General features: G+C 37.9%; 1 protein-coding gene across 5 annotated transcripts in view; it reads right to left on the bottom strand.

Moving 5' to 3' along the window:
- Window positions 1–508: 508 nt before the first annotated feature.
- The window catches only part of PRRG1 (proline rich and Gla domain 1), a 35,197-nt gene continuing 22,562 nt past the window's right edge, over window positions 509–13,143 (bottom strand). For 3 of the 5 annotated variants that reach the window (XM_037377304.1, XM_037377306.1, XM_037377305.1), the window contains exons 4-5: window positions 12,260–12,420; window positions 509–4,651 (exon numbers count right to left, since the gene is read on the bottom strand). In XM_037377304.1, coding sequence (XP_037233201.1) covers window positions 4,130–4,651; window positions 12,260–12,420 — 683 coding nt within the window. In that variant the 3' untranslated portion in view covers window positions 509–4,129. The remainder of the gene's footprint in view (window positions 4,652–12,259; window positions 12,421–13,143) is intronic. The other 2 variants (XM_037377308.1, XM_037377307.1) reach the window with 2 other exon arrangements.

Below are 13,143 nucleotides of genomic sequence, written 5' to 3' on the forward strand. Positions count from 1 at the left end.
GTATGCAGATCTTTAGTTTCCAGCAGGGATCATTATGCTGCAAGGTTGGTGGTTGTTTTTTTCTTTTTTTTTTTCTTCATTCGCTATTAGTATGTCATTTCCAGAGCTCATGCAAAAGTCTGCAATCGCTTTCTTTCAAATGGCTGTAGCCAAATTTGAAATTAAGTCCTCTGACTAAAACACTTCTTTATTACAGTATACCGTTTCAATCTGCTGTAACAGAGAATAATTACTGCTTCCCCTCTGCCTGCAACTGTTGTTTAGCTATGGCTACAACAAATGATTTTTAAGAAATGAAAAATCAATAAATTCACAAATCTGATTAACATTGAGGGTGAAATTTGTAAGAATATCGTCTACCTGCCAACAAAATTGTATTTAAAGTTATCAAAACAACTGATTCATTGCAACTGATTAAGTACAATAACAATGGAAATTAAAAGACCACCACTTAAATACACAGTTAATTCTCACTGTAGTTGTGTAGAATTGATATTTTGAAACATTAGAGGCATCTTAAAAAAATTTATTTAGCATATTGAAAAACAAATGTTACAAAAATTTTTCTATAAACATAGGCAAAAATGTTTAAATAGGATAATGTAATGTAAACCAAACCCATTTAAAATATGCAATACTGTAATCAGAGGTTACATCCAGTGAAGTCAGAACAACCTTCACTAAAGCTAAATAACATCTAAGCAAATAATTAATTTCCATAATTTCTTGAAACAGCGACATATATTTAAATTAGTTGTAGTAGATAAATCATCTCAGTCCTGATCCAAGATTAAATTCAATGTTACATTCAAAAGTGGGAAAGGCAGTATCTTGACTATTCATGTCACCAGTCAGTCAAGACAGTACTGCATTAAAACTTGCAAAACTTTTACAGGTACAACTATAAATTTATATTTATTGCATGACAATGCAATTACAGGATTGGTAAAACTATTAAGTGACCTGGAAAAAAAAAGCTGTATAAAAATCCAGTACAGATGAAATTTCATTTTTCAATCAGGTTAGAAAAGCCAGACACAAGACTTAAGATATCTTTCTGCATTTCACAAAACAGAACAAAATAATTTGTAATTTGACATTATTCCGACATGGAGAAAGCATTTCATGTCTTAGAGGTAATACATTCGGGTGACTGTCACACTCAAGTTTAGTTTCATTATGACATTTATTCACCAAGATGTAAGATTAGAGCCTACAATGGCTTTCATGCCCATGTACATGGAAAAGGCATAGCCCAATAAATTCAACTCATAGATAATTTTAGATATTTGGTTTTTTGGAAAAACAAGCATCACGTTTGCATTGCACATAGAAGTTTCTACAGGATACAGCAACACAGTCAACTCAGGAGGCAGAAACATAAAGCTATTAAAAGTGGTAGTGAAATAAAGAGTAATTAAAAAAAAACCCAAACAAAAAAAAACCCACAAAAAACAAAAAGAAAAAAAAAAAGCCAGCTCATGTCTAAACTACACTGCCCATGTTCATGGGATGATGGCAGCTGCTGAATGACCTACTGTGAAATGGGTGATCTCCATGCATTTTGTACAGTAAAGTCTTATATCCAAACAAGGAAAATTACTGCTAAAACTACTAGCTGTGCTAGCAGGCACAGAGATGCCAATATGGCATGGATGTTGAAATACCATCTCTTTTTGAGTTGGTTCCTGCAGGTTGAGGTGAGGCACTTTGTTTTGGTAACGTCTGCCTAAAGCAGTATATTAACTGCTGCTCAGTATAAAAGGAGCTTTAACTTCTACAAGTGGCAATTCATGACACACAAGAGCCAAAACCACTTCAAAGAAAAGGCCAGACAGTCCTAAAACAAGAACCAGGCAAGTCCTACTACAAATGTCCGAACATATTGTACTTATCTGCCCAATATCTATTATATTTAATAAATAAGAGTTATCTTTTTGACAACAATTTGGCCTGGAGTTCATAGACGAACTCTTAATACAACTTGCCTTGGCAACTGAAAATCCCCAGTAAACAACTCGGGCAACCTACTCTCATCAAAAGTAAGTACGTGAAATGAATTATAAAAGCCTTAATTTGTCAATACATTGTATCAAATTCTTAGAGTGTGCATATACACACCCATCTATGACCACAGATTTATTTTCAGCAGCTTTCTGTAAAATTCCTTATGGAAAAGACAAGCCAAGCCCCCACAAGACAGTAGACACCAGCACACATCTCAGACATTAAGAGTAATTTCAAACGGATGGCACTGGCATTTCATTTGGGGTCTTCGGAACAAGATGCAGTTTGGGTTTCTGTTGTAAGAAAGCCGACATATCACAGCAGTCCTTCAGGGCTAAATACATTGCAGTTGGTGCGAACCGATTAGTAGAACACAGAACAATACCACCACACTACCTTGGCATGGGAACAAAAAAAACCTCAAATGAATATTCCGAAGCTGAACCAAGCAATAAAACTTTTAAATCAAGCTGGGAAAAAAGTACTGCTACACTACAGCTTGCACCACCTTAACTATCATCAGTGTCTAAACCAGGTGGTTGAAATTCTGTACAAGCCTCTATTCCAACTTGCTTCAAGTCTGACAGAAATCCACACCTCTTCAGCCTCAAAAAGTCACTTCAGACTAATGGTTGGATTATTTCTGCATCATGTTCTTGGAAATACAACACGGTGGGTCCTCACGGTTCTGCCATACATCAGGTGGGCCCCACAGCTCACAGCTGGAGAGAGCAGAGACAGGCTGGCCACACACCTTCTGCAGCCAGCCTGGACTAACATGCTTCCCAGCACCTCTTACTCTGACGAGCACCTGTAACCTAAGAGCTGGGGGAAAAAAAAAAAAAAAAAAGAAAAAGACTTGTGTACGCTGAAAATGGAGTGCACTTTAAAGAATTCATGTCATGGATAAAAGCACCACACTGGTCTTAGAAATAATGAAAAATGTAAGTAGTTTTATTTCATCATAACATATTGTTAACTTTTGCAACAGAAGCACCTTGTTGGAATGGATAAGCAATAAATATATTTGCTGTTGAAAAAAGGTATAATCTATGTTCTCTGCAAAGGATTTCCATGGCCACCATACAAGGTGCACACATGGTACACGTAAGTATGCAAGAGACAAAAGAATATCAGGACTTGGGGAAGGCGCTTTTATTTCATAGTTGGGGAAAAAAAAGTCACACACACTGAATGCTTTCCCTTTTTCTCCCTTTTAAAATGGAAAGTAATAACTTTGGGTTTAATATGTTTATGGATAATACCCTGGTCCCAGTGAAGACTATGGTAGGAAGACTATGATCAGGATTTTATCCACTCTTGAGTACTTCAGTATTTCATTATGTACTGTTGCATTAACTTTAGAGCTTGAAAGTTCATATATGCACACTTCTCACCTCTAGAATGCACAAGTGAAAACGGAGAGGAAAGGCAGAACAGAAAAGAAGTGCACTATTAAATTAACTAATCAGTATCTTGAATTGTTAGCTTCTAAACATTACAGAATTTTGAGTTGTAACAGCAAAAGCTTTAGAATACACCTCTTCTGCTAGGACTCTGAAAATTATTGCTATTATGCCAGCATACTCTTAACGAGATACTGGTTTGAACACAAAGGCATACCGCTCTCAGCCTTCCAAGGGCCCAGCACAGGGTGCAGCATGTAGCAAAAATCCAAGTGAGAAAAAGGAACCAATCAGACAAGAGGCAATACTGCAAAATCAGTCCCCTTTAGTGTAAATAACTAAAATGTTGCTTAAGGATTCCCTATCAGGCAATTCTGATGGTCAGCAGTAAGAAAGGGGAGGGGGATTCCATGAATCTTGTGGGGAATGTGGACAATGTTTGCAATAAAATAAGTAACATCCCTCAAAGCAGAGGTACTTTTGAGAAGTGCGACAGAGCACCACCTTTGTATCTGCACTACACTCCCAATACAGATTTCTTATCTTTTAAGACCTGCCGCAGGGGGAAAAATCCCAAACCCAAAGAAAAGTGAATCTAAAACAAAAGTGAAGTTTGTTATACAAGTCCTTTAAATTACAGAAATGCATAATAAGCCAAGATAAAGTGCTACAAAATGATTAGTGATTTTTAAAACGTCCATAGCATTCTTCTTGCTTTACTTAGTACTGGTGACAACAGGAGATAGTGCAATTGCAGTGACTGAACTGGAATTCACAATGTCTTCGTATTGTGGGGGTGGATCTAAATGTTGTTCGGTTTCACTTCTCATGCTGATTTCACCAGTGGCTTCCTCGTATGAAGGAGGAGGATCACAGTTTGAGAGCCTTGTGGATATTGAGTCTGACCGCCCATCCGTATAGCTCAGACCTCCTGGAGAGAGCCCACTGACTTCATACATTTCCTCCTGTGGGGAATGAACAATGCTGAGAGGCGGTGGAAGAGGACCTCTGCCATCAGTCACAGCACCATCACCCATTGCTTCGTGGGCTCCCCTATGCACGTACACCGACTGTCTACGCATTTTCTTTTTAAACAGGCATCTCCATATGACAAAAATGACAATGAGGATAACAAAAAGGCCAATGATTAATGGAAATGCAAGGTAAAATGAATACCAGGTATGTCCTGTGTTACTTTCTCCCTGAAGTCCATTTTTGTAGACTTTCCAGAACTCCTTCTAGAAGAGCAAGACAGGATAAGTCAGAAACTATAGGGCAGTTAAAAAAAAACAATAATCACTGTAATCAAGTTGTTTTAAATGCATGAGGAAAAAAAAAGGCATTTCAAATACTAATGATTAAAATAAGAACTGATATGGATAAACACGCACAATAAACTTCCAAATTTTCTTCTGATGTGATTAGTGACACAAAATGTTATTTTGTTTTTTAAAACGAACTCCTCACTGCTTTTAAGATTATGTGTCTGCACTTAGTATTTATAAATGTGCAGCACAGACAGGACTAGGTAAACAACAACAATAATAATAATTAATAATAACAATAGTAGTAATAATAAGAAACTAATCAGCATGCACATCAGCCATCTGGTCAATCAAAAATTTTCAGCACCACTCAAGGTAAAAGTTAGGGTTTTCTTTGTTTGTTTTAAAATTGTAATACTGTACTAATATAATTTGACAGGGAAATACTGTTTTGGAATGACAAGACCATTTTGGCAAAGCACAACTATGTTGTACTGTCATCTCATAATTTAGACTTATCCCTCCCCCTGTCTCATAAAGCAATTGTGAGCTTATTTTGAGTTGATTCACATTCCCTGTTCATAGTTTAAAATAGCTCCAGCACTATGAGAATATTACACAGCTTATTGTATTCTAGAAATTTTGACAACACAGCTACAGATAAATGGAACAGAAAGTGAAAACATGAATAAGCGAAAATAAAGATGAAGGAGGACACCAGTACTTGAAAAGTACTCTTTGCTATACTAATATGCACAATTAGGAGCACAAAGATCATGTTGCCATCCAATTTTCTCTGCAGTGAATGCTATAAAAAACCCCCAAAAAGTAGAAATAAAAGCATACCCTGCCTCAAAAAAGTTGTCCTCCTCACTTATAAGATCTCTCCTACTAAGAAACACTTCCATTGTGGTTTATAGTCATGTATAATTTCTGAAAAAAATATATTTACAAATACCCAAGCAAATTCATGCCAGAAACACTGAATCCTTTAGTTTTCTTTAAAAATGCGGAGACTTGACCCATTTATACTCATGCCAGCATCGACTTCAAATGACAGCACACGTCTCACATGCAAGTATTATAAATACATATAGTCACCAGATAAAACTGGTATTGTCATTGCTCAGTTATTAGTAAATGATGCATTCAGTTTGCCGACGGACTGTGCACAGACAAATCAGATCCATCAGTTTTTTTAGTTCAGGACTGCTGCCACATGATCGACATTAGACAGATAATGCCACCAAACTGATCTCAGAGGCAGCCCGAGTCCAGAAGCAGCATGGCCCCTCTACTGTGGAGGCGAAGCTTGCCCTGTGCAAAGCCAGGGACAGAACACATGCTCACAGTGCTTCTCAATTAGAATTTATGACGGTTAAGAGCAATACTATATGCATGAAACAACTGCCTATTCTGTAGATTTTCTTTTACAGAAGATAAATTCAGTTGTTCTTGCATCTATACTCAAGTACCTATAGGCAGCTGGAAAAAAAAAAAAAAAAGGAAAAAAAGAAAAAAGTTCATTCCTACAGCAATCCAGGATCAGACATCTTTCCTAAATTCCAAGGCTTGACATCACAAGCCGTTCATCACAGTGCCCCTCTTTGATGTAAGCCCAGGTACAAATCATCTAAGCTAGTTAGGTAGCAATGATATCAAACAAAATAAGCAAGTCTTGGAAAATGGATTAATGTCTCTAAATACTTCTCTACAAGGGCCTTCCTTGATGCAACGTTCCACAGTGAACCCCAGATCAGCTGTGCCAACTTCAGAAAAATGTATTTGAGGAGGGAAACTAACATTAAAAAATGACAGCTGTACAACTATGGACTTTTGGGATCTCTGTGTAATAAAAACCAACAGAACCGAACTCCTCGCCTCTCCCCACTAGATCACCAGGCAGTTAAGAAGATCTGTTACCTATTACCCTTCCATCTGGTTTGAATACAACTAACTAGATTCTTTAGCAGTATAAATAATAAATATATTATCAACTGAAAACGCAGAAAAGATTCATTAGGGTAATTAAATGTTACTGTCTGTACTTGAACCAAACTTCCCACTTCATTGTTCTACTGCCTCAACACAGCAAAGGAATAAAATGGTACAATGTTTCTGAGGCCAAAGTTGCATAGATTTACTGAAAGTCATCGAAAGTACTATGCAAGGATATGTCATTTTAAAGACTCTGTGGAGGAGGAGGGAAGTTTTCATAAAAAAGAAGGAATCACACTTTTTCCCAAGCAATTTATTTTGTGTTGTAGGCTGCAGAAGAAATGCACCTTCTCCACTGTTTAGTATTGTTCCCATGTTACTTCTAGTTCAGCTCTATTTGCTGGAGAAGATGTCTCTATGCCTTCTTCAGAAAGCTGACATACCAGCATCTCTCTTTGTCACTCTGTAACACGGTAAATCAGCAGAAAAGCTGTTTTCCCAGAGTGGCAGGCAATTAGTTCAGAATCGGGTATGTGGCTGTGGGGGATGTTCAAGTTGATGTTGTGACCAGACAGGAGCATAAAGAGCTTAAGGTAAGAGTTTGAACTGCCTTAAGGATGAAAGCTGTTTACTGTCCACTTTCATTTACATGCAAGGCACAGAAAATTCCAAGACAGTTCAGACATAACCCCCATCAACAATTACAGAGCTTCAGGTCTAAGGCTATCTTACAGAGACAGAGGAATAAAGTTCTGTTCACAGGTGAAAAACACTAAGAAAGAAACACTTGTTTAGTCATAAAAAAAAAAAAAGTAAATCTTTCTTTAAATTTTCCTCTTTGGGAAAAAAACCCAACAATCCAAAAAACTATTCCCACAAAACCCCACCAACGAAAAACTTATTAGCATACTAGACCCCAGGTTTCCAGCTTGCAGTTTTGCAAGCCGAATGTCAAACAGAAGCACAAAGATTGCTAGTTCATACTGATGGAACTGCAGGAAACTAATACTTTGGGTTTGAGTTGCGCAGCTGCCAAGCAGCTCCCTCTCTGCTCACTCATGCCAAAGCTATGCTGCACTGTTAAGCGAAGGCACAGGACGAGGACAAGCCACTTGGTCAAAGTCAAATCATGCCCAGCAAATCCACAAAGGACTTGGATAAATTTGCAGAGTGTGAGGATTTGTACGAACTCCTATGAAAATAAGCCAAGCGGGGAAAATACTGACAGTCTAGGAAGTTGCTGTAGAACTCATACAGAAGGTTAAAGAATAATTTAAAAGTTGAAAAACTCACAGCACAAATATCCCTTCCACAGTTGCTGGTCTCTTAGACCAACAACAAAAAGGACTTACTTTCTACTTCATAAATCACAAGTTAATTATTTCATCAAGAGGACACTCCAGTAATCATTTATGCTCAAGCACTGTACAGCTGGGAATACCAGGCATATATGCCTTAAAAGGCTGAAAAACGAAGTTAAACAGGCCACAGAATCAGACAACCGCAATGGAAAAGACTTAGAAAACATCTAACATATTCCCGACGAGAAGTACTTTTCTGAACGCCCCTTACTACTTTGGCAAATCCAGTCTGAAATAATCAAAAGGAATTCTCAAGGGCATCCCACACAAAGACAGTTATGGCCAATTTGCCAGAATTTCGTTTCCCTTTTATTTCTAATACTTCTCAGAACAGAGTCAGCATCAGTCAACTGAATCTGAATGCTGAATCAAATAAGAGATCCAGATGAAAGTTAAGAGCCTCGCACCCTGCTGAGGATTTCAGCTGAGGCCTTTACTACATTTGGCAGTATCATCAGCCTCAAATGATTCTTGGTTAATTATCCAACTTGTTTTAAAGGTGGACTAATAATATGCCAGTCAGGAGACTGCTTGGCATTCAGTAGGCAGAGGATGCGAACAAAGCAATAATGGGAAGTGAGGATACCTGCTACACTGTTCTCTTCTGGTTTGCCCTCAATTTCAGGTGGCAGGAAGATTCAACTCTTCTGTGTATTTATCCAGCATCCATAATTACACACGGACTGATGCTAGAAGGCTTACTTGTTCACATCACCTTAGATCTGCTGCTGACAAGATTTGAGCTGCTTGCTAGAGCTTTGTAGTGTTTTGTTTATTTCGCTGGAATAAAGCTATATAGAGAACCTTGCAATTTCTGTAATACTTAAAATTTGTGGGAAATTTGAAATACAAATGAAGATCTGTGACTTCCAGCTTTTAAAATCTTCATGCAATGTAATTTTAAAAAAATGAGCTAATGGAAATACAATTAATACCAGCTTCAATCACACCCAGATACTTTGCACGGTTACCTCTGAACAAATCTTGTGAGTCTCCCAACAACCTTTGACAACTGATCAGTAACCACATACAGTGCTGCCTGCAGGCTACAGGTACTACAAATAAACAGCTTTACTAGATGAGACCTAGGGTTCATCTAATCTGTTACCTTCTCTCTGACAACAACCATTAGAGACTGCTGAAAGAAGAGTTCAAACATCAGCAGGCAGTGATACTCTCCCAGCTTCCACATATGTGTCTTCAAGAACTTCCGTCAGTCAAGCCGACCCCTTTTATTCAATGGATCCACACTGATTTATTTTCCGTCCATTTATATCATTGTTTTCTGAACCTACATAAGCTTTTAGGATTCAAGACATCCTGTGGCAAGGCAGTCCACACCTCTGTTATCTGTGGTGAGAAGAGATACATCTATCTGCTTTGAACCTGCACCTTCTAGTTTCCTTTGAGGCCCTCGGCTCTCCTGTCAAAAGGATGGCAAGTGACCGACTTCAGTTCAGTCTCCATGCTCCTCACACACATCACCACATATTCCCTGATTTAACTCTTTCCTGATCTACTGTTGTTACAGAAGTCTTCTCATGTCTTTGGTCAACTGTCACACTTCTCTGGTCCTTCCTCAGCTACTAATTTGCTTTTTAGGAGACAGGGTGATCCAAGCTGTACATGACACATTCAAGGTGCAGTGTGCAACGACTTAATTATGTTCCCCATTTTGATCCCTGTTCCTTTCTTTGGATTCTTGGCATCAGTTTTTTATTTTGTTTTGTTTGTGTTTTACTGCTAAGCACTGAATTCAAGTCTTCATAGGTTCAAATTCAGCTCTTGTTCTGGAATTCAGTTCGGAGCCAATCATGTATATAATGAATCCTCCTTTTCGCCCCACATGCTTTACATTTGTCAACACTGAATTTCATATCCTATTTTATCCACAGAGTCCTGCAAATTCTTCCCTGCTGGCTCTAGCCTTATTAACATCATAGTATTAACTTTATCATTTTAAATAGGTTCAGAATTACTATAAAAATCCTCAAGCCCACACAGTATTAAAGGCATTCAATATTTCCGTGACAGCTACGTATGTGGACTTAACATATACAATGCTAACTTCCAAGAAAAATTCATGCATCAAAAATAACTTGAGGGAACTGCTTGATGTTATTTTAATATTAAGGATCTGTATGTTGCACACCTCCCTACAAGACCGCAGAAAAACAAAGAACCAAGTGGACAAGATAAAAAATACAAAGAGAAAAATTACGAAAAACAAAGTTAGCACGAGAAAAATAAGCTACAGACCCTATCTGAATTCCAGTCTATCTACTATGAAATCATTGCATCCTTGTTACTCTGAACACACTGTATCGTTACCCTATTCTGCTGCATCCATTTCCTTCCCCTGGGACACAGGAAGTTCATTCTTACTAAGTAGCTGTAAGGATGGGGGACAATGGACTAAACAAAGCCTAAGTAAATGAGGTCAGGCACAATGGCGCATCAGCAGAGCCTGGCACATTAGCAAGCTACCAACAACAGAATAAAGGAGCTCTGCAAAAAGGATACAGTAGGAGAAACAGATAAAAGGACCTTATTGGAAGCTCCTTATCCACCATGGCACAAAGGCTGTGACAAGAGTGGAAATGTAACTATTTCTATTTTACTATTTCCCAAATATCTCCACAAGGGAAATGCTACCTACCAAAACAGAAAAAGTTCCTAAACGGCGAAAAAGAAGCTGAAGTGAGAGGCACATATTTAGGCTGTGCTTTCTCTAACGACTTGAGCTTCTTATGCTACTGAAGCAAAAGTGATACTGTGTTATGATTTTACACAAGTTGTGTAATTGTACGCACTAACTTAATTATACAATGAGCTGTCATTAGAAATGGCCACACCAAGCTGGGTTTGGGAAGTAGAAAACATGTGTGTGCATGTACTTTAAAGCTTCAGAAAGAAGCAGCTTTAAAGAGACGCTGCATGTTCTACTACATTTTAATAAATCAGAAAGTTCTCATTCCAGCCTTACCCATCTCTCCAGGTATGACCTCCAACAAAAAGATGCCAAGAACTTACAAAGCTCAGTATGCCTTTACACAGCTCTGTTTTTTGATGTAGAACAGTCACTGAAGAGTGGAATGTGTGACCCGTGTAAATTCTGGAAGAAAATGCAAGGCTCCCTGTGCCACTTTGTCCATTAAAGTACAATTTCCCTGTGCAAAACCCCACAAGGGATAGAAGTTTTAAGTTACGTTTTCTGACTCACATTTTTCACTTTAGATTTATCCTCAAATTCAGTCCTAATTTAATCCATGTCTGTCTTGAACTAAGGAAAAAAATATTCTTGATTGTATTGCATTAAAAAGTCAGAGGTCACCATCAAAAACCTGTGTGCTGTTTTTATTTGTTGGGAAGCAGTATAAGGTATATGTGGGTCATGATGGGCAGACCCATTAGCCCACAAACTTCTTTTAATTAGAGAAGCCAAAAGACTTATGCAAGAATTCTGTGTGGGCAGTATCTACTTACTTCCCGCTAAATTAATGTATCACTGCCCTTGCATAACACACGGTAACACTGAAATTATTGCTCTTTCCATGTTTTAGATCATTGTTACTTAAATACTACTCTCTGGGGGCTCCTGGATTTTAGCTTGAAGGTGGGCACTAGTCTTTCCTTATTTGTAGAATATTAATAGTCTGGGCACTGAACACTTTGGCCAGCTACATTAGCACCTGGATTCAAAGGTGAATTTTAAATGGAAAGCTTTTCCAGTTGCTCACTCATTCCACGTGAACATACTCAATAAACATGTTATTCCTGCAGGAATGAGAGAAGGGAAGACTTGTGCCCTCTGCTTCTATATATTCCCCATAACACTCCCAATCCCATCATTTCTTCTAAGCGGGACAACTTCATTTATGACATCCAGGTCAGACTTAAGTGTGTGATGATAGGAGAACCAGTACATACGCTATTTGAGTAAACAGTGCTGACAAACAGATGACAGTTTTGCCCTCCTTTTTCAAGTAGGGGTATTAATTCATTTCCTTTTCTTCCCAGCTGCCAATTTTCACAACACTTATAAGCATGACTATGTTTGGGACTTCTACGCTGTTCAAATTCAGTTTAATTGCAATGCAGGATTCAAGTGTTATTGCTGTGCAGTCTATCCATCTCCACTGTACACTTTATTTGCTTAAAGAAACAGGCCAAAAAGAAAAACAAATCTAATGCAATGCTGGAAAACATACAAGCTTTCAGCACACCCCAAAAGTTAGTATCAATACACCCCACCCATCTTTGCATACACACCAAAACATACCGTTTTTTCCTCATTTTCAAATGCTTCTCTTGCTTCTTCATAGCTACAGATTTCTTCTCTGCATTCATGTTCTATGTCACCTTGCTTTAATTCTTCCAGAAATGTGTTGGCTCTTGGATATCTTTTTAACACAGAATTGGCTTTGTCCTCTGTTAAGAACACTGAATGAAAGGAGACAACAAAGGTCACTTCTGAAGTACATAACCAAAACCTCATGCTAACATTGCTAAAAGAAAATGCACTTTTGAGAAATTAAGAGCTTTTCCAAAGCCTTCCTCTTTATTTAATACGATAAAAGGCCCTTCTTAGTTTTGTTCACATTTATAAGTAGTTAGGCCTCCAATTTTGGTACTTATTGCTATAATGTCATCAATTCAGCAACACAGTCATGCATGCTTAAAAAAGATTGAAGCCAGTTCTAAGAAAAGTGCTCAGAAGAGACAGGCACATGCTCAGCTCAAGCCACTTCTTAAACTAAGATGACAAAGAAAAAATAAATCCTGCTTGTGAACATCCAAACAGATATTTGCAACTGCCTGAAGTCATCACAGCCAGAACACTCTGAAGTTTTTACATAAATATTTATGAGTATTACCCAGAACAGCTGCATTTATTAAAGTTCTAAGTTTTCTTAAGCAACTCTGAAGCAGATTTGCTCCCTTCACTCCAGAAATCTCAACTAGGAAACAGTGACCCTTTTGGGGGTGTGGGGGGAAGTAGCCTCTTTTTATTGTCTTGAAACATATACAAAACCTCACCTTATTTGATGAATCAAACAAAATGACCCCAAAAGGCAATGAATGTTCTGACACAGGTATTCTTTATTTGCTTTTCTTAGTTTTCTGTTAAAAAAAAACTCTTTCCTTCTGATGTTCCAGCTTTCC

Source organism: Falco rusticolus, chromosome 2, assembly GCF_015220075.1.
Source record: "Falco rusticolus isolate bFalRus1 chromosome 2, bFalRus1.pri, whole genome shotgun sequence".
Taxonomy (NCBI): Eukaryota; Metazoa; Chordata; class Aves; order Falconiformes; family Falconidae; genus Falco; species Falco rusticolus.